The sequence below is a fragment of the Protopterus annectens genome, chromosome 3.part0, assembly GCF_019279795.1.
Source record: "Protopterus annectens isolate FY-2018-M chromosome 3.part0, PAN1.0, whole genome shotgun sequence".
Lineage (NCBI taxonomy): Eukaryota > Metazoa > Chordata > Ceratodontiformes > Protopteridae > Protopterus > Protopterus annectens.
The window spans coordinates 1,128,522,318-1,128,545,593 of record NC_056731.1 but is presented as its reverse complement, the minus strand read 5'-3'; the positions used below and the strand labels follow the sequence as shown (position 1 = coordinate 1,128,545,593).

Sequence of the window (23,276 nt, the reverse complement as noted above, 5' to 3'; positions counted from 1 at the left end):
CTGGTCTTGAGAACCATTCTCTGACAGACCCGGGCAGCAACCCTAAGGGGTTGTCTGGCTGCTCTACTCTGGAGGCAGTCGAGGGACGATTGTCCTTGCACCCAGCGGCATGGGAGTCCATAACAATGGACCGCTGAGTGCTTCAAATCTTATTCAGAGGATATTCTGTCCCCTTCATGGGTTCCCCCATAGCTCCCAAACACCTCCTGGATGTTCCACCCATGCAAAAGGAGGCGGCAGCACAGGAAATTTTCAAGCTGCTAGGAAAACGAGCCATCGAAACTGTCCCCTAGATCAGTCTGGATCGGTCTTCTACTCCAGGTTCTTTTTGGTGCCAAAGAAAATGGGGGACTTAAGGCCCATTCTGGATCTCTCTACCCTGAACCTGTCAGTTGTCAAAGAAAAGTTCTGGATGGTCACACTACAGTCCATCATGCCGCACCTGCAAGTGAGCGACTGGATGTGCTCGTTAGATCTCCAGGATGCTTACTATCACATCAAAATGCACAGAAGCTCCAGGAGGTTCCTCTCTTTCTGGCTAGGGGCCAATCATTATCAATTTCATGCCCTACCTTTGGTCTCACCACAGCCCCCAGGGTGTTTACCAAAGTGATGACAGTTGTAGCGGCTCACCTGAGGCTTCAGGTCTATACGTACCTGGACAGTTGGCTCCTCACTGCTCCCACCAGGCATCTACTTTCCCAAACCAGGGATTACTTTCTCACACTTGCTCTGAGTTTGGGTGTCATAGTCGGCACATCCAAATCTCTGTTAGAGCCTATACAGGTGATAGACTACATTGGTGCCAGGATAGACCCACTCCAGGGCAAAGTGTTCCTGACCTCGGAGAGAGTTCAAAACCTTAGGATGCATGTCTCCCTCATTTACCGTTCTCACCTCCCAACAACAGAATCAGTGTTGAGTACCCTAGGTTCGATGACGGCGACCCTAACTCTTCTTCCATGTGCTCGGCTACACATGCAGATTCTTCAGTGGACTCTATCAGTTCAATGGTCTCTGTTGGATTTACCACTAACCTATCCTATCCACCTAAGTCAAGTGCATCGTTCGTCCCTCCATTTGGTGGATGAGCTCTCTGGACATCTTGGAGGGACGACCCTTTGTTCCAGCCCCAGCCCAAACCACAGTGACTATGGATGCCTCCCAACTCGGGTGGGGTGGGCATTGTTCGGGTAGGACAGTCCAAGGCCTGTGGGCCCCCATAGAGACCAGCTTGCATATCAGTGTCCTAGAGATGAGGGCGGTCCTTCTAGCATTGCAGGCCCTTCATGCCTTTTTTCATCTGGGAACGATTGCCATTCAATCAGACAACATGTCAGTAGTCTGGTATATCAACAAACAGGGAGGGACCAGATCTTATCCCCTTTGTTGCAAGGCTATGAGAGTGTGGGAATGGGTGATCTCCACCAGTCTCTTTCTCATCGCAATGCACATTCTGGGACAGTCCAAGTCAGACCATTCTGATGCCTTACGAGTGGTCTCTGAATCTATCAGTAGCGGAATAGATCTTCAGCGAGTGGGGTCAACCTTGCTGTGATCTCTTTGTATCTCCTTCCAACGTGAAGTGCACCAACATTTTCGTTCTGAACCCCCCCCCCCGCCGGGAGAGTCCCCAAGAGACGCATTAGTTCATGCTTGGCCTCCCGGTCTTCTGTATGCTTACCCTCCAGTTCCTCTCATCCTGAAGTTTCTGCAGAAAGCAGGTTTTTCGTTCTGAACCCCCCGCCAGGGGAGTCCTCCAGAGACTCTCTAGTTCATGCTTGGCCTCCTGGTCTTCTGTATGCTTACCCTCCAGTTCCTCTCATCCTGAAGTTTCTGCAGAAAGCTTATCAACTTGGGAACAAGGTGATCCTCATTGCCCCATTCTGGCCTCAACAGGTTTGGTTTCACCTTCTGCCGCCACCTTGGATCCTAGATCCCATTCAGGATCTGATCTCACACCCATCGGGGGTGCCTCATCCAAGTCTGGACAGCCTGAAGCTCATGGCTTGGTTGCTCCAGTTCCCGTGATTGGTAGGACTTTCCTCCTCAGTTAAGTCTATTTTGGTGGCTGCTCATAAGTCTTCAACCAGAAAGGTTTATCGCAGCAAGTGGAAACATTTTTCTTTCTGGGCCTCTGAGGAGTTTAGATCCTTTCACAGCTCCTATTTCCGCCATTCTTGATTTTCTGATATTTTCCGGCATGGTGCTAGTTCTTATACTGTCAAAGTTCAGTTGGCTGCCACTTCTCCTTTTCATGTGGGCGAGAATTCTGCATCCTTGGCATCCTCTAGACTGTGTAACACCTTTATCAAAGGCACTTTTTCACTACACCCCCCCCCCCCAGTCAAAGATCCTGTCCCCCTGTGGGACCTTACTATGGTTCTCCAAGCTCTGGTCGTCTCACCTTTTGAGCCTGCCACAACTGCAGATCCAAAATTTCTGTTGTGGAAAACAGCTTTTCTGGTCGCTATTACCTCTGCTAGAAGGGTTTTGGAATTACAGGCCTTGTCCATAAAATTCCCGCACATGATTTTTCATAAAAATAGAGTTTCCCTTCAAACCAACCCATCTTTTCTTCCTAAGGTGTCGTCACCAGTCTATATCAATCAGACTATAAATTTGCTAGTGTTCTTTCCCAGTTTTACCAATAGGATGGAATACAAACTACACATGTTGGATGTTCGTAGACAGTTACGATTTTATTTGCACAGGATAAAAACTTTTCGTAAATCGGATCAATTGTTTGTTTCATTCTATAGACCCTTTTTGGGCAAACCTATTTTCAAGGTCACTGTAGCTAGATGGATTTCTTCATGCATCCTGCAGGTCTATAAGGACAAAAAGGCATGTTTCCTCCAGGTCAGGTTAAAGCTCATTCCACTAGGTCCATGGCTACGTCTGCAGCTTTCTGGTCTAGGGCGTCTTTGGATGACATTTGCTCTGCAGCTACCTGGTCCTCATCTCATACGTTTATTTCCCATTTATAAATTGGATTTGACATCTAGAAGGAGAGCATCCTTTGGCTCTGTGGTGCTCCGGAATATACTTTCATGAGGGCCTCCCAGGAGTTTAGAAGCTGGGGACTCTGTCCCACAGGTTGAAGACCAAATGAAGTAAACTACTTCAGATAAAGAAGTTATGTACTCACCATAATGTTCCATCTGAGTAGTTGTACTTCATTTGTCTTCAACCATCCCCCCGATCTTGGTGCATGTTCAGCCTACGGGCTGCAGTATAGGTTGCAATTATGTTATCCGGTCAGGTTCTAAGTATAAGTTCAGCAAATTCGATCTGGGGATGGAAGGCAGAGGAGGTGTATTATGGGTAATGGGAGGAGTCTGGAGCTCGGAGCTGATGCTAGTAATCTTTGCCGGCTTGGATCTGATACAGATCCGTATTCCCACAGGTTGAAGACAAATGAAGTAAAACTACTCAGACGGAACATTATGGTGAGTACATAACTTTTTTTTTGGAAGTAGATGTAATTTGTGTGTTTTTTTTTTTTTAATACGAGTCTGGGAGAGATAGAAATGTTAGATAAAAACAAAGTAAACTTCTGGTTATACCCTTACACCCTTGAAATGTTAGCTTCAGTTACCTGAAAGAAACTGTACTGCAGTTTAGTGGCATCCTTTCATTTATCCCTCACAAGCTGCATTTGTCACCAAAGAGTAGGTAAATTATCTAAAGGTATCTTGCACAAGAAGCACAGCATGTATGTGTTTGTGGCGATTTAACAGTAAGTACATTTTTGTTGATCTTAGAAATGGCAGATGATATACTAGGCATCCTTTTTTAAGTTGATGATTGGAACAAATGCAAGTTAGATCTCTGGAGAGGATAATCTCTTAAATTCTAGGAGAAGAGATTCTTATTTATTTTATTTTTTCGTAGCAGTTGATCATCAGCTGCTTCCTGGTGCCTTTTCTTGATCTCTGGGTCTGCTAGCTCTACTATTTTCCACCAGACCTGCTTTATTAGCTTGGGTCTGGCAAGATCTTCAGGCACCCTGGTGCAGTGTCATAATGCTTTCTAGGGTATTATTTTCTTTATTTTATCTACCTCTGTGCATAGCCATTAGCATCCCCAGGATAGAATGTGCAGTAAGCATTAGCACTGGACATCCCTAAATTTCTGCAAGGGGACAATGTCAGCGGGACACACTACTGACAGGAAGCACCTTATGGTTGTATCCACCCAGGAAATCTAAGCAGGATTGTGTGCCCTGAGTGCATGCCCTTCTATCCTCCCCCTAATATGGGCATTGCCATCCATCTCTGCCAGCTACTAAGATGCCAGAGTTGCTGATTGTACCTGGTTTGCCTAGACTGCAGTCAGGGCTTTATCTCTCTATGCCACAATGCAGGCTGGTAGGATGATGATCTGCAGACATCAGATTCTGTCTATGTGATACATTTCCTTGAGACTATTATTTTATTTGCAGGTGTTTGCAGTTCGATCTGGAGGTGCTACTGGAGTTGTCGTTAAAGGTCCAGATGACAAAAACACAGTTTCTTTCAGGTAAAGTGTATTTGCATAATGTGATTGTGGATGGGAATAATTGCAGGTTTATTGTATTACTAAATGTCATCTTGTTTAATTTTAAGTAAATAAGCCAAACAAAGTTACTCCTGAATAAAGCAAAACAAGCGCATCTGGAATGAAACCGAAAATACACCCATGGATTACATTGCTAGAGTTTTTGTGGTGCCAGGAATTTTTTCAAACATTCATTGCTTCTGTTCTTTGGTTTATTTACTTGTGCTAAAAGTGACAACCTTTTATCCTTTCAGGTACTGGAACTGAATTGTTGGATCTTAAAAGTGCTTTTTTATTGCTTAGTTTTTAAGTAAACCCTTAATTCCTGCGTCAGCTGCATGAGTTGCTGAAATGTGATTTGTAATTCTTAATTCATCATCATTTGACTTATGGTTGCTTGCAATTTACAGGCAGTTTTATTATTTACTAAACCCAAGATGCATCTCTACCCATTTAGAATCAGTAAGCAACCCAGTTTAGGGTTGCGGCTTGACAGTGTCTATCCTGGAAACACTAGATGTCCTTCAAGAATGCAACTGCAGTCATAACATGTGGGTTGTCCTGCCTCAGGCAGCCCTCGGTCGGCCGGATTCCAAAGTCTGGGTCCGACGTCGGCTGATGTCGCATTTCTCTCCGACGTCAGAGCGGCTGGAGTATATAAGCATCAGCCGACGCCATTTTCTTCAGTCTTTCTTGCCGCGCGGTGCCCGAAGCAGAAGCAGTTCGCAAGTGCTGGTCGGTCAGCTCCTGTATTCTACGATACCGAAGTCTTCAAAAAAGTTAAGTACCCCGTTGGGGACCTTTTCTTGCCTCAGCCAATGTCAGAAATTACTGAAAAAGTTAACAATTGCCTTTTTTGTGGTAAACAAATACCTCCATAAGGATTTCCACTCTTACTGCCTCCCTTGCCTGGGCCCAGACCACGACGTCTCGGCCTGTGTAGCCTGTGCTCGCTTCAACAAGCGCACTCTCAGGCGCCGGGCGGAGTTCGCTGAAGATTTTTTCGGCGATAAATTTGGTTACACCATGCCGTGGATCTTCCGACGCCATAAACTCCCAAAAGCGAAAAACGGGACCGACATCCTCGGCCAGCGTCTACCACCGACTCCACGCCAAAACCTAGCGCAGTGCTCCGGTTCCCCTGAGACAGTCTCTCCACCGCTCCGAACCGAAGACACCGCATTACCGATGACTCCGATTCCAGACATTACTCCAACGCCAGTTATAGACTTTCCTCCAGATACCGAAACCGAGGAAATGCCCGAGACCATTGCTGTAGACAAGGTCACTCCTGCACGTGGAGCTGCCAGGCCTCCTATGGCCATGTCTATTAAGGCCTACACTAGGGCTAAGGCAGCCAGCAAAACTAAGCATATTACTTCCAAATCCTTACCTCAGCCGACTCTGGAGAAACAAATTATGTCCATGGCTGCTGATTTAATTTCCATGATTAGAGGTTCACAGGCCCATCCTGAGAGAGCATCCCAGCCTCCTCCTGATAAAAGCCCCGGGTTGAACCCTCTGGGGTCAGGAATATTCTGATTCTAGGAAACGCCTTAGGACTTTCCTTAAGAAGCCTCAGCACAGGCCCTTAGCTATTCCTCCTGTACTTGATGTTCTGGATGATTTGTATTCTGATTCTAGTGCTACCCCTGATTCTCTTCCTCCTGCTCCAGCCAAGCCAGACAGGTATTACAGGGTCCCAGAAACTCATTCCCATTTATTCAGGGCCCATACTGCTGATTTGGAAACTATTTCACAGGGGCCTAAAGGAGTTTCAGCCTCCACCTCAAAAAATCCTTTGCCCTCCAACAAGGAAGCAAGGTCATTAGAGAGATGGGGTAAAACAGTTTACACATCCAATACCTTATCTATGAGAGCTTTAAATTGCCTTTTCATATGTTCCAATATCAGGATTATCTCTTAGAAGATTTACAAGAAACATTAGCTTCTCCTGATCCTTTAGACAGGAAGACTTTGCAGGAAGCTATACATAACACTCAGCAAGTAAGCAATCACTTCCTGCAGTGTGGATATGATGCACTGGAAGCTTCATGTAGGGCAGCTATGACAGGGGCAGTGATGCGTAGACATGCTTGGTTAAAAGATCAACCTCTACCAGATCATGTAAAAGCAAAACTTCTGGATGCACCTTTGGAAAAGAACAAGCTTTTTGGTGCAAATGCTAAGGATGTGTTAAAGACCATCGAAGAAAAAGCAAAATCAGTTCAAACTGTGAAGGATTTCCTCCAGGTTCAACCCCCCAGATTCAGTAGGAATTGGCCTTCAAAAAACTGGTCCTTTCCTAATCAAGAAAAGTTTCAAAGGGGTAAGAACAGGCGTGGCCGAGGAAGAGGCCAATACAGAGGCCCTTACAGGGGACAACAATGGCAGCCAGGAAACCAAAGAAGTGGCGCAGGGGTTTCACCTGCCCAACAACCACAAACTCAATGACTTTCCTCTACTACCGCCTACCAGGGAACAACTAGAAGCTCCCTTGGCGGAAATTATCTCTGTTTGCAGAAAACTGGCACAGACTGACAAAGGACAAATGGATTTTGGACATTATAGACCGAGGGTACAGGTTTCATTTTCATACCTTACCAAGAAAACAAGGCATGCCAAATCTACCACAACATCAAAGGGCAGAGGCTATCAAGCAAATCACTCTGCTGACTCGAATGAAAGCAATAGAAAGAGTTCCACAACAAGAACAAGAACAGGGGTTTTACTCAAGACTGTTCCTTGTTCCAAGAAAAGAATCTCAATGGAGACCAATACTGGACTTGTCCGCATTAAACACCTTTCTCATAGTACCAAAGTTCAAAATGCTGACTCTACAGCAACTCCTTCCCATGCTGGGCAAGGAGTGGCTGATTACTCTGGACCTCAAGGAGGCATACCTGCATGTCCCTATCAGACACAGCTGCAGAAGATACCTCAGATTTCTTGCAGGACCAGAGCATTATCAATTCTCAGCATTGCCATTTGGCTTATCTACTGCGCCCAGAGTGTTTACAAAATGCCTGGCTTCAGTAATTGCTCATTGCAGGCTCCAGGGTATACAAATTTACCCGTACCTGGACGACTGCCTCATACAAGCGGACGACAAATTGATGTTGACAAAAAACCTGGATTATGTCATACGATTACTTCAAGCTCTGGGATACACAGTCAACTTCCAAAAGTCAAGACTGCAGCCATCCCAGCAAATAATCTTCTTAGGAGCCAAACTAGACACAGCCTCTCAGATGGCCTACCTGACAGAAGACAAGCAAGAGAAGTTAACTCAATACTTCAAAGGTTTAGCAAAACTCACCCAGATGACTGCAAGGAGATTCCTACAGGCCCTGGGTTACATGGCATCCTGCATTCTACTGGTTCCATTAGCAAAACTACACATGAGAAAGCTTCAGTGGTACCTAAAAAGCATTTGGTCTCAACACAGCAACAACTTGGAGACAATCATACCACTCATTCCATGCCTACAAAAGGAATTCCTATGGTGGGCCTTGGTGAGCCAGGAAAACACAGGTATGTCATTCAAAAAACCACAGATAACACAGACCATGACTACAGACGCCTCAGACCTTGGATGGGGGGCGCACATGGAAGGCAGGTGTATACAAGGACAATGGTCTCCAAAGGAAACACATCTGCATATAAACCAAAAGGAAATGCTGGCAGTAATGCATGCTATCGAGGCTTTTCAAAACCAACTCCAGCAAGGCCACTTAATGATACGGACAGACAACACCACTGTGATGTGGTACATAAACAAGCAGGGGGGCACCCACTCTTACCCCCTTTGCAGACTGACAATGCAGCTTTGGGAGAAATCACTGAGTCTAAACATCCAGTTACAATCCCAGTTTGTTCCAGGAAAAGACAATGTGTTGGCGGACAGCCTAAGCAGGAATTTCACAGATCCACACCAGTGGAGGTTACATCCGAAGGCTTTCAGGCATCTCACTTCGACATGGGGCAAGCCAGAAGTGGACCTATTTGCCTCTCACCTCAATCATCTTCTACCAAAATTCTGCACAAGGACATACCATCCAAAGGCTTGGAAAATAGATGCCCTTTCATTCAACTGGAACACCCTAGCAATCTATGCATTCCCACCTCTGCCACTGATGACCTCAATATTACTAAAGATCAAAGCAGAGAAGCCAAGGGAATCATAATAGCTCCGGATTGGCCAAGACAACACTGGTACCCACTACTACGGAGCATATGTCACACCAGGAGGTGGGCCCTCCCTCAGTGGCCTCTACTTTTGACTCAACACAATTTCGAAACACTGCATCCAAACCTTCAGACACTGCAGCTAACAGCCTGGGAGATCCCATAAATAACTTCAGCTTATCTCTCTCCAAGGAAGTTCAGCGGATACTAACAGAGGCTCGAAGACCATCCACCAGAAAGGTCTACTTAGCAAAGTGGAAAAGATTCAGCAATTGGAATACCAGCAAAGGACATGATGCATCATTACTGAACATCCCACTTATCTTGGAATATTTGGCAGATATGTTACAGAGCGGCCTCTCATATTCTTCAATAAAGATACATGCATCTGCTATTTCAGCTAGATACAGCACTGATCCTCCTGTTTTCTCTCACCCCTTACTAAGACAATTCCTCAGGGGAATCAAGAACATTAAGCCACCAAGAAAGGCCCCAGTGCCAGCCTGGGACCTCAATTTTGTCTTAGAAAAACTGACTCTACCTCCTTTTGAGCCAGCAGCTTCAGTTGACTTGCAATTTCTCTCATGGAAAACAGCTTTCCTGTTGGCAATTACCTCAGCAAGAAGGGTTTGAGCTACAGGCCCTAATGGCAATACCACCCTTTATTATTTTCCACAGAGACAGGGTTTCATTAAGGACCAACCCTACCTTTATGCCAAAGGTGGTATCTAGGGTTTCTCTAAATCAAGCCATTCATCTGCCTGCTTTCTTCCTCAATCCTGAGAATAAGGGGGAAAGACTTTTGCATACCTTGGACATTCATAGACATCTTCGATACTACCTGGACAGAACCAAGGCCAGTAGGAAGTCTGAACAGCTTTTTGTATCTTACGCCCCTGCAGTCCAAGGAAAAGCAATTTCAAAACAGACTATTTCTAAATGGATTGGACATGGCATCAGATTCTGTTATTCCTTTCATGGAAAGACTGTTCCAGCCTATGTCAGACCACATTCCACCAGAGCTACAGCCACCTCTACAGCATTTTTAAGAGGGGTGCCTACAAAGGACATTCTAGAAGCTGCTACATGGAGCTCTGTGCATACATTCTCCAAACACTACAATCTCCCTCTATATTCCAGATCCACAGCAGGCTTTGCTTCGGCAGTCCTGCAGGGGTTGATTGCCACACCATCTCTTTCCTAGAGTATACCTCCTCCCCCAGCTAAGCTATGGTATTCTACCCACATGTTATGACTGCAGTTGCATTCTTGAAGGACATAGTACAGTTTTGTACCTACCATAAATGTAGATGTCCGATAGACATGCAACTGCAGTCGGGTTTTCCCTCCCTCCATACCCCTCTATGCCTATGGTCCACTCCTATCCCCCTTACTCTTAGCTGGGGATGTCTGTTATGGTGTATTTGTTTTATTGCTCATGTATTTCTTTGGAATCCTATTTTTGTCTTCCAATTTGATTACAGCCTTCCTTGGAGGGCACCTGGCATCTGGGGCAAGAAACACTGAAGAAAATGGCGTCGGCTGATGCTTATATACTCCAGCCGCTCTGACGTCGGAGAGAAATGCGACATCAGCCGACGTCGGACCCAGACTTTGGAATCCGGCCGACCGAGGGCTGCCTGAGGCAGGACAACCCACATGTTATGACTGCAGTTGCATGTCTATCAGACATCTACATTTATGGTAGGTACAAAACTGTACTTTACAAGGTAGGATACACCATGAAATAGACACCAATCCATTTCAAGACGTCACATGCCACACACACACACACACACACACACACACACACTTGTAGGTACAGTTCCAGACACTAGTTGATGGAAACAATTTACTGTAAAGACAATAAATGGGCCACTGGCACTAAAATGCATAATCAGCTCCTCTAAGAAACACTGTGTATGTATACAAAACTGTCTGGGCCAAGTTTTGGTTACTGTTGGTAAGGCAGAACTGGAAGACACTGGGATGAGAGTAAGGCTGATGAAATCCTGGGAAGCTAGTGGTATATATTGGTCATAATATGAGCTAGCTATGTGCATTTACCATGCCATTTTAAGGCCAATCATCTCGCATATTAATTGGCAGTCAGTGATGTGGATTGTGAGACCATAGCCCCTGACCGTCACAGTGACATACACAAATTCATCAGAGAACAACAAGGTAACAAAGTAATAGTTCTTTGGTTTGAACAGCACAGCTCAAGGCTATTAAAAAAAAAACAGAGATAAACACTTCCTGCTCAATACATACTACCACAAGACACCTTGTAAATTTCTATTCTACATACCTATGGAAATATTTTATAACTGTTTTGCTCTGGGGCAGACTTTATGACTTGGGTTTACTGGGAAACAATACTACTGAAACAGTAACTTCGGAGATCATAATTTTAAAACCGTTATAAGTGCACACAAAAATTCACCCTTTCCCCCAAACTCTGCCTAAACTGACATGCAAACACCTTCCCAATTCCAACCCTTCAGATAATCTCTCATCTGCCTTATAATGTTCTGTAATAACAATGCTTAAGAAAGCACAGTAAGAAAGTGGTGCACATGCTAAGCAGTCTGGCAGCACAGCAGGATTACAGCTACTAGCTGCTAAGAAAGTATATGCAACAGATTTCGGGACAAAATCCCGTAGTCTCTAACAAGAAAGTACAGGAAAATGTATGCAAGTCACTTAACCTTTAAATTAGTTAACTAAACCAGTTGATTATGAAGAATAACTTTTTCTTTGAACCATACATACAAAAGTTCTAATACATCCATGCTACTTTGTGCTCAATGACATGATGGTTACTCAAACATACTTTCTACATGTGGCTTTCTCCAGCATTCAAAAGATATACTGGCAGGTGGACTCCCAGTTCTAATTCAGCCACAGTGACACATGTGCCCTAACTAGCATCATATCTGGAGCTGGTTCCTATCTTGTGCCCACAGCATTCCAGAATAGACTTCAGCCCCAACAGCCATGAAACAAATAACACTGAAATAAAGTGGGCATATATAATGGATGAAGTGCATCAATGGCAATAAGTGACCCAGAGAAATCAGTCAGTCACAAAAATGCAATTACTGTCTGCCTTTAATTAAGCCAGGCATAATATACTCACTTGTTAGCTGTGGCAAAAACCATCACTCTTTCAAAGGAGAAGCTAACAGTTAATATACCAAGTTTTAATGAAGATTACCCTTGTGTCGCTTTTTTGTTGGTAACACGAATAAACGAGGCTTTGTGGGTTCTGTTTAAGCAGCTGTATTCTATACAAACACATCACTGTAAAGACTTATTGACTATGACTTGCGTAACTTTACAAACTACTGCAATCATACATGCTTGCTTACTGGCTGCTTCTACAAAATGCCACTAGGGATTGCATGTATCTGGAATTTATACATGCACGCACAGCCTCACATGCTTCTTAAAGACATAGCACAAGACATGTTACACTCTGCTCTGCATCTTCCCTCTTTGAGAAATAGATCATGCAATTTGTCGTGAGACTATTTTAGCATGCAGAAAGCACAGGTAATTGATAGACATGCATTATGCAATGCTAAGTATACAGATATACACAATGAAGTCTACATTGCTGTGTATTTCACACTAGGCTTGGAATCTCGTCCATATCGTGTGACATGAAATTGGGAATTAGATTTAACAACTGGAACAGTCTTTGCAAAATGGTTGACCTGTGGAATGTTCTAATCACTTTATGGAACAGAATCAGACTTTTGAACATATTCCGGTCTGGAAACAATGTCTGACTCCTTCTTTGATAAGTCATAGTTTTGTTTGTGTCTTTCGGCTTTTCCCGGTTAGGGGTCGCCACAGCGGAAACTCCGGTCCGCTAATGATTGGTAGTTGATTTTTACATGCCGAGTTACCAGCCCTGACGCACAACCTTCAACGAAGGTATGCCCATTCACGCATGTCTCCACGCAAAAGACACTCTAGCTGAGAATCGAACCGGACAGCGTCTTACTGTGAGGCGACAACGCTGTGATCTCTTAACTGTTCTAGTCTAGTGGTGGAGAAATTACGCACTGACATAACATCAAAGTCAAAAGTTTCAGCATTAATTCATTCTGTTTTGCTTCTAGGTGATCTGGATAAGGTATCAGTCAGAGCAATTTACTTTTTAGTATAGACTATTTTGAAATTGTACTTTTGCAATTTGAGCATCATTCTTTGTAATGTTGCTGGAGCAGAATGCATAGGTTTCTTCAGAATACTAACGAGTGGTTGATGATCTGTTTCAATCTGGATGGCTCAACCATAAATATAATCATGAAACTTGGAATGTGTGAAAACTATTGCCAAAAGCTCTTTCTCAATTTTTGCATAGTGCATCTCTGAGTCAGTGTCCTAGATGCATACGCTACAGATTTGCCCTTTTGAAGAATAACTGCACCAAGACCAAATTCCGCAGCATTACAAGAAAGAACAGGTTTGTTAACATCATAGTACCTTAACGTAGGTGGAGTGGCAATTTTCTGTTTATCAGATGCCTTCTGATGATGTTCTAACCATGACCGTATAACATTGTTGTGTGTTGGCTCTCTCAAAGGTGCTGTCAATTCACTGAAATCTGGGATTAATTTGGCTAAATAGTTTACCATGCCCAAAAATCCCTGTAAACTTTGCACGTTATCTGGTGCTGGCATCTCTAGAATGGCTATTTGTTTGGTAGGGTTGGGTTGTAAGCCTGTGTATGCACCAGCAGTATATGAAGGTGAAGGTGCAGACCACCATATTGTTGTACAAACTGAATCAAGGGGAGACCCCGAGTGTTTCCTCAAACATTTTGGAAATGTAGAGTATATTTTAGTGCATTTATTAAAACTGTATTTGCCTTAATATTGCTACAACTCAAGAGCTCTAGGTTGCACTGCATCTGAATTGTTTTAGCGTGTTTTAGCTGCTTTTCTGTATGTATAGACTTTTCTGTGTATGTAGACTCAGTTGTGCACTTGCCTTGCTTCATTCAAAAAGTTTTAAATTGCTAATTTTTTAGAGTTTTAATTGCATTTACTGTTTAGGGCTACACACTAAGTGCATTAGCCTTTTCTGTGTTTATTATTGTTTATTAATGCATTGTTTAGCCTGTTTTAACCAAAAAAATACTATCTTGTTTGCTCGTTTCATGCCTTTCATAGCTAGTATTGTCCAGATCCTAGGCTTTGCTGGTTTCAGGAATTTATTTTCTGTGTTCAGAGCTATCCAGACTTTGCTGTGGTAAAAGGAATTCCTACTGCTTACCAGTGGGAGTGGTGAGCATTGTACTACCTATCTAACACTAGAGTGATTTTTCGCTCTGAAATTGTAATTTTACTAGCCATTTTGGGCTGATTTCTATACCTTTCAACGTTCTGGCTTAAAAACGTGTGTTTGCGCATTTTTTGCATCGTGCACCACCGCGGGGCTATGTTTAAAATATTCCAGGTGCCAGAAAGTCTGCTCTTCAAAATTTTCCCTTAGAACTAGTTGGTTTCTCAGTAGTAGCACTAAACTCTGAACCCCTGTGACTAGTACTTGCTCTAGAACCTGCTGGAAAGCACTAGGAAACCTTAAACTGATACAAGCACTCAACTCAACTCTTGTTGTTGTTGTTGTGTCTTTCGGCTTTTCCCGGTTAGGGGTCGCCACAGAGGAACTCCGGTCTGATAGATTGGTAATTGATTTTTACGTGCCGATTTACCAGCCCTGACGCACAACCTTCAACAAAGGTATGCCCATTCACGCACTCAACTCAACTCTTGTTGTTGTTGTTGTGTCTTTCGGCTTTTCCCGGTTAGGGGTCGCCACAGAGGAACTCTGGTCTGATAGATTGGTAGTTGATTTTTACATGCCGATTTACCAGCCCTGACGCACAACCTTCAACAAAGGTATGCCCATTCACGCATGTCTCCATGCAAAAGACACTCTAGCTGAGAATCGAACCGGACAGCGTCTTACTGTGAGGTGACAATGCTACTGCAGCACCACCACCGTGGCTTAACTCTTCTTGTTAATAAGGAGAAATTAATCGTAGGCACTAAACAGCCTATAATTTTAAAAGTACCTGGCAAAGGTGAGAGAAAACAGCTCTTGTACTTTACAAAAAAGCACCTAAAACAGGCATGTCCAAGGGTCAGCTTCAGGGGATTTCTCCTGTTCAACTGGTGAATCTGGGCATACTGGGGCAATGCAGCAACTGCCTCATGTACACAGACAACCCTCTCCTCCTACCACCCAACACTACAACCCGTGAGAGATGCACTTACATAGCCAAACTGGAAGCAAAGCTCTCTCCACCCAAGATTGTGCTAGACAGTCAAGAGGAGAAGGTTAACACCTGCACTACATCTCAAGCAACACATAGCCCTTCAAAACCCACACCATCAACATCCACACATAGCAATACTAAAACCACATATGTGGAGGCTCTTAACATTAACCTGCTCAAGCAACAAGGACCTCCGATGCTGAAATGCAAACAAACACCAGTCACAACCAAAGTGACACACAGCTCACAACAGCAGTGTGCCACCCAGCAACAACCCCTAAGACAAGACAACATACCCAACACTTTAGTCATAGGTGACTCTCTATAGTTAGGCACACTGATATCCCACTCACCAGGCTGAGCAAGGAGAAAATTACAGTCAGCTGCCTGTCAGGTGCCAGGATCCGCCACATAACGCATGTACTCAAGTCACTCCATAACAAGTACAAATACAACTCTGTCATTGTCCGTGTTGGAGTGAATGACTTGAGACGTACCTCCCTGGACTACTTGAAAATAAACATGGAAGAGCTCTTGGATCATGTGGCTCAGGCAGGTATGACCCTAGACCTGAGTAGCATCCTGCCTTCGCCCAGAATGATACCACAGTATAAGGACAAAATGATTGACTTCAACAATTGGCTAAGCTTCTGGTGTCATTCAAAGGGGATCCAGTATCTGTCTGCCTGGGACGACATGACTGACAAACCACTATGCTTTGTCAGAGATGGTCTGCACCTGTCACCCCTGGGATTCAGGTTACTAGCTAAAGCTCTTGTCACTCCTAAAGTGCCTTTTTAGGCAAGGTTCAAAGGACAAAACCACCACCGTAACAGATAAAAGCATGCAAAATCTGAGGGTAATGCCACTCAATGCTAGAAGTCTAAACCTCAAAATGCACTCTCTTGAGGCAGTCCTCAAAATGGATAACATCGATATCTATGCAGTAACTGAGACCTGGTTCAAGACTCCAGCGAGCACCCCTGCAATTCCAGGCTACAACTCTTGCCACACTTTTTGGCCACCAAACTAAGATCAAAACACTAAAGGTGGTGGAGTGTCCATATTCACCAAGGATATTCACACCTCCAGACTAGTTGCCCAACACAATGCATCTGAAATTCACTAGGTAAGACTGCAATCCAAATTGTAACTTGCTACAGATCCCCCACCATGCCCCAAGATTCTCACTACACCTTTCTAAACATACTAGAAAATATTAAGATACAAACAAACACCCTAATACTAGGTGATTTCAACTACCCTGCCATTAACTGGCAATACTACTTTGGTGCCAACACCTTTTCCCAACTAATCCATTGTGACCTGGTCATTACCAACATGGGAGATAGATGCTCCACACTTGTGGTGACCCCTTCATTGGTCAGGTCTGACCATAAGCAAATCACCTTTGACATCCACATCCCACCCCTACCCCCCAGTAAGGAAACCTCCGTAAAAAACTTCTCCAAAGCCAGCTTCATACTACTAAGTCAGAAGTGACAAACTTCATGGCACCCATGCAGATGGGAGCTGAATTGCTGAATTCTACACTAAGGCACTGTACGAGAACATCCACTCGTGCATGAATTGTGCCATCCCAGGGAGAACCAAGACGCTAGATAGAAACCGCACTCTCCAAAGCTAAGAATACAGCATCCATGGGACCAGGTGACATCCTGGGCTGTGTACTACATGAACTACAAAATGAACTGGCACCTCACCTAAGTGTCCTGTTTAATCATAGCCTCACCTCAGGCTTCGTGCCCACTGAGTGGTGCACAGTTACAGTTATCCCACTCCAAAAGGGGAGATCCACCTTGGATCCCGAGAACTACCATCCCATCAATCTGATTAGCCTGATCTGCAAGGGCATGGAACGCATTATCATGGAACTTATAAGCAAAGACATTGGCAACCTTCAAACACTGGACCCCACCCAGTTTGGGTTCATGAAGGGCTGATCTTGTCTCCTGAACCTGATTGACTTCTTCAAATCGATCTCCAGAGGTGTGGACAAGGGTAAGGCGGTCCACACAGCCTATCTGGACCTCGACAAGGCCTTTGACACCATCCCCCACTTTGGAATCATAGATAAACTTACACAGCTGAGCACAAATCCCTACGTCACTTGATGGGTTGCCAACTGGCTTACTGACAGAACCCAGATTAAAAGTAGCGGATTCCAAATCCAGCTTCAGACAAGTGGAGTACCTCAGGATTCAGTCCTGGGACCGCTCTTGTTTGGCATCTTCTTCTCTGAAGTGCAGGCCAGCACTAAGGAACTTTGGCTAACAAAGTTAACAGATAACTGCAAACTGGGGGCCATTACTGAATCCCCAAATGATGTCGATATTCTACAAAAGGGCCTTACAGAAACAGATGCTTGGTGCCAGAGCCATCGGCTCAAGCTTAATGCCAAGAAATGTGTAGTTATCCCCTTTGGGAAAAAACATGTACCCATGAATTACCACATAGGTGGCAGTACACCGAAAGTATGATGAGAGACAAGGCCTCCAAAGCAGACACCCAAGCAACTGCCACCTCAAGACATAAGACATGCAACACACAGTTCTCAAAGTCAGTGTGCTAAACAGTCACAGCCCTTAAGGCCAAACACAATGCCAGACACACTTGTTATAGGTGACTCCATAGTCAGACACACTGACGTCCCACTCACCAGACTGAACAAGGAAAAGATCACAGTAAGCTGCCTGTCAGGCGCTAGAATCCACCACATAACACAAGCACTCAGGTCACTCCACAGCAAGTACAAGTATGACTCGGTCATTGTCCATGCCGGTGTGATAGACCTGAGGCGTACCGCCCTGGACTACATGAAAAGAGACATAGAGGAGCTCTCAGATTATGTAGCCCAGGGCGGTATGACCCTGACCCTGAGCAGTATCCTACCCTCACCAAGAATGATGCCACAATACAGAGACAAAATGTTCAGCTTTAATAATTGGCTTAATTACTGGTGTCATTCTAAGGGGATCAATGTCTGTCTGCCTGGGATGACATGCTTGACAAGCCATGCTGCCAAGGCGGCTTGCACCTGTCACCCTGGGCTTCGGATATTGGCAAAGGCTCTTGCCACCCCATAGTGCCTTTTTAGGCAAGGCTCAAATGATAAACCTACCCCCCTAGAAAACAAAAATGGAGAAAAACTAAGGGTAATACTGCTCAATGCCAGAAGTCTAAACCTCAAGATGCACGCCCTCGAAGCCCTCCTCAGGATGGAGAACATCGATGTCTGTGCTGTGACTGAAACCTGGTTCAAGGCTCCTGAGAGCACCCCAGCACTATCAGGTTATACCTCATATCATGCGTTCCGCCCCAAAATCCGGACCGAACCACAAAAGGAGGAGTATCCATATTCATAAAGGATACCCACACCTCCAGGTTAGTGGCAACGCGAAGCATCGGAGACCATCCAGGTGCAATTAACCATAGGTAAAACTGCCCTACAGTTTGTAACATGCTACAGACCACCTTCTAAAACTCAGGAAACCCACACAGCCTTCCTGAAGACACTGGAGAGTATGAATGTCTCTCCAAACACCATCATATTGGGTGACTTCAACTACCCAAACATAGACTGGGTACATTACTCAAGCCCCAACACCCTAGCCCAAAGGTTCCTTGAGTTCATAAACTCAAATGCTATGGAACAACTAGTCACCATTCCCACAAGAGGAGAAAATATACTAGACCTGATCATCACAAACATGGGGACAAAATGCTCCACACCGGAAGTATATCCCTCATTGGTGAGATCAGACCATAAATTAATCTCACTGGAGATCCACATCCCGCCCCACCCCCAGCAAAAAAGACCACAGTGAAGAACTTCTCAAAAGCAAACTTCACACTTCTTAAGACTGGAGTGGTATCCTTCAAGGCCTCGAACCAGTGGAAACCACAACCCACACTGCTGAAACCCTTAGAAATGCCTTCTACGAGCACCTCCAGGAATGTATGGATCAAGCAATCCCTAATAAAATCAAGACCCTTTCCACCAAAGGCAGGCGCCCGGTCTGGTGGACACCAGCCATAAACAAACTCTACAACAAGAGGAGAAAGCTACTACATGACAGAGCAAAATCCCTAAAAGGGAAGGCATCTCTGATCAATACTAGCAAAAAACTACGATCACTCATAAAATCATCCAAGGCCAAATTTGAGAGAAAAATCGCTAATGACACAAAAGACAATCATAAAGCCTTCTTTAGCTATGTTAGAAACCTGGTTGGAAACTCCCAGATATGCTCAGAATTAGTCCAAAATGATAAAAAAATCACTGAACCCACAGACATTGCCAACATACTGGCAGACAGGTTCAGTGCAAATTTCTCCCCCCCCTCCCCCCCCCAAGGAGAAATATCTATCCCACCCGAGTCTAGCCTCCCCAACATCTCAGATGCCCAGGTGAGAGCTGCTCTCTCTAAAGCAAAAAACACAGCATCAATGGGACCGGACGGTGTCCCCAGCTGTGTGCTACACGAACTCAATGAGGAACTAAACCCACACATAAGGCTGCTGTTTAATCTTAGCCTTACTACAGGATACGTACCCAAAGAATGGCGTATGGCAACTGTGGTCCCACTCCACAAAGGCGGTGCTTCTACGGACCCTGGAAATTACCGCCCCATAAGCTTGACGAGCCTTGTCTGCAAAGCTATGGAGAGGATCATAATGGAACTCAAGACATTGGGGACCTACAGACACTGGATCCTACCCAATTTGGCTTTGTCAAGGGCAGATCCTGCCTCTTGAACTTGGTCGACAACAGTCACTAAGGCCATTGATGAGGGTAAGGCAGTTCACACAGCCTACCTTGACCTAGCAAAAGCGTTCGACACAATACCCCACTCTGGCATCATAGAAAAGCTCACCAGCTTAGATGTAAACCCATATGTCACAAGATGGGTTGCAAACTGGCTCAAGGACAGAACACACAGGGTTAGAGTTGCTGGTGCCATGTCAGACTCTAAGCCGGTCACGAGCGGTGTCCCACAGGGCTCAGTCCTGGGCCCCTCTTGTTCGGCATTTATTTTTCTGAAGTGCAGGCAAACATAGGCGGATTGTGGCTGACAAAATTTGCAGATGACTGCAAACTGGGCACCATAATTGACACTCCATCAGACACAGACATCCTCCAGAGAGGTCTCCTAGAAATGGATAACTGGTGCCAGAGCCATGGCCTTAAGCTAAATGCCAAAAAATGTATAGTCATACCCTTTGGGAAAAACAAGGTAACCCCTAATTACCACATAGGTGGTAATCCATTAAACACAGAAGAAGTTATCAGGGACCTGGGGATCCAAGTTGACAGTAACCTCTCTTTTGACACTCACATTGCCAAAGTGGTTGGGAAGACCTTCTACATTGCCCACCTGATCATGAAGGGATTCACATCCAGATCAGGAGAGGTCATTGTACCCCTGTACTCTTCACTTATCAGACCAATGATTGAGTACAACACCCCATTCGGAATGTACCTTACCCGGCACCTGTAGCAGTTGGAAAGACCCCAAACGTTCCTCACCAAAAGGATAAAGGGGCTCAAACATATGTCATACGATGCCCGACTGAAGAAACTCCAGCTCTATTCAGTCGCATACCGTCTGCTCAGAGGTGATCTGTGCCTGACATACAAGGCCATGTCCAACCCGGAATTAATGGACATGCTCCACCTCAAAAAATCCAAATCCACCAGAGCCACGAGAGCAAGAGACTTAAACCTCAACACGGATATAAATAGGACGTGCTGGAGGGACAGATTCATCACCCAGAGACTCCCTACACTATGGAACAGAATCCCAGTCCATGTGAGGCAGAGCCCCTCACTGACTCTGTTCAAGAGAAATCTTGACGAGTGGATGGGAGATCATAGGTTTACCCTGGGAACCATCTCTGTATCACTGCTGGACAGAGGCACAGCAAACTAATGGGTATAGTATTCTCATCCTAAGGGGTGGTGAAAGCCACACACACTCTGGCTAGGCTTATAAATGCCCTAGGGCAGATAGCCTAGTAAGAACCTATGAACTTGGGGACACAGGTGGACAGTGGTCTCACTTTCCATAACCACATCGCCACAACAGTCAGGAAATCCTTCTATGCGGCACACCTCATCACTAAGGGCTTTTCATCCAGAAAAAAGGAAGTCATTGTCCCACTGTACTCATCCCTCTTTAGACTCGGAGTACAATGCCCCGTTTGGTATGTACCTTACAAGACATCTGCAACAGCTGGAAAGGCTACAGAAATACCTCACTAATAGAATCACAGGCCTAAAGCAGATGCCCTATGCTGACCGCCTAAAAGAACTCCAGCTGTACTCTGTGGCATATCGTCTACTCAGAGGTGATCTCTGTTTAACATACAAGGACATGTCAAACCCTGAGCTGTTGGACATGCTCCACTTAAAAAGAAATCCCAATCCCTCAGAGCCACACTCTCCAGGGATCTAAACCTTGTCATTACAATGAACAAAACATGCTGGAGGGATAAGTTGGAATAGACTGCCCATGCATGTCAAGCAGAGTGCCTCCTTGTCCCTCTTCAAGAGGAACCTTGATGATTGGATGGGAGATGGGAAATTCACCCCGGGAATCACATTAGTCGACAGGGGTCCAGGGAAGTAAATATTGTGGGAAGAAATTTTTGGGGAATTGTTTGGCTAGGCTTGTATAGGCCATAGGGCTGATAGCCTAGTACCAACTTATGAATGCTCTCTTTCTATGGCCTCAGATCCTGCTAGGTTTAACAAAATGAATGCCCTGTTACAGGCATCTCTATCTGCGTAAGCTGCTTGTATAAAAAATTTACTCTTGTTCAGATATTCTCCAGTTCTCAACAATATTCTGATCAAACACCAGTGGTTGAGGTTTTTGAAATCAGTCTGCCGTATTAACACATTTCAGTTAGAAGTCTTGCAATCAAGCATGAATACATGCGCACGCACACAGTTGCATAAGTAATTGGCACAAACACAACTTGCACAATGCTTTTTTGTATTTTTATACTTGTACTTGCTGGCTTTAAGGTTGCCAGAATTATACAAATAAACAGTTTCGTAGCACTCTCAAACAACTGAACTTTGCGAAATAACTTTTCGGCTTCTCAATGCTTTATGACGCTCTGTGAAGGAGCTTTTCAAATTTCTCGATGCCTTACTATACTTTGTGAAATAACTTTTAAGATTTCTCGATGCTTTATTGTGCTTTGCGATATAAAAACTTCTCAGTGCTTTATTGTGCTTTGCCAAATGCTTTCTTCAGATTAACAATGCTTTACAAAACTTTACTGAATGGCTTTTCAAACGTTTCGATACTTTACGGAGCTTTGCGAAATATTTTCTCGAACTGTTCGATGCTTTGTGAAATCTTCAATTGGTAAAGGCAAAAATGCTAAAGTCATACACATTTGAAATCGATAAAGACTGAGATGCTGAAGTCATCACATTGAAATTGGTACAGTCTGAAATGCAAAAGTCATTTGCTTGTGAAATTGGTAAAGCAGAAATGCTAAGGTTATACATTTTCACAGCTTCGGAATCTGTAAAGGTACAAATGCTAAGATAATTTATTCTCTGAATTAGTAAAGGTGAAATTGCCAAAATAATTGCTTGGAGCTTTATCGATGAAGGCAGGCATGCTACAGTCATACACCAATACTTGTTAAAGTCATCACTTTAAGAAACATTTGAGAACTTTACGTTGCAACTGGGTAATTCACAAGCACTGTAACACACTTGTAATTTTTTGCAACAAATACCGTGTTATCAATGCAAGAAACATGTCAAGCAGTTGTACAACATAAGTAAACTGGACCTGTACTGCTCAAATTCAGTGTCTTTTGAAGTGTTTGCACACTGTAAACGACTGTGCAGTACACTGAAATGTCCCCAAATTGGTGGTACCTTACCAGCCATCTCTTTACAGTAAAAGAAGCACTCTATAATGGTGACACTTTGCAAGTAGACACACCCAGCACAAAACATTTCCTCATATAACTCTGCTTTGACTGGATTTTCACAAAATAGTTGCATTTTGCACACAGTGAACTCTTTAAAATACATGCACATTAATAAGCACACATTAAGTACTTTTACACACACTGAGATACTTCGAGCAACATTTAATTATGCCCTTGTTGCAATGTGACATCATAGTTAAGCCCAAACACAGCACTTTGCCTAAACATTTGCAGTCACCTTGTTTTATTTTTGCTTACTGTG

The 23,276-nt window shown here is 44.3% G+C and overlaps 1 protein-coding gene across 1 annotated transcript in view; it reads left to right on the top strand.

Moving 5' to 3' along the window:
- RMC1 (regulator of MON1-CCZ1) overlaps positions 1 to 23,276 on the top strand; it is a 1,444,591-nt gene that overhangs the window by 70,612 nt on the left and 1,350,703 nt on the right. Inside the window, exon 2 of the mRNA XM_044065362.1 lies at positions 4,448 to 4,524. Coding sequence (XP_043921297.1) covers positions 4,448 to 4,524 — 77 coding nt within the window. The remainder of the gene's footprint in view (positions 1 to 4,447; positions 4,525 to 23,276) is intronic.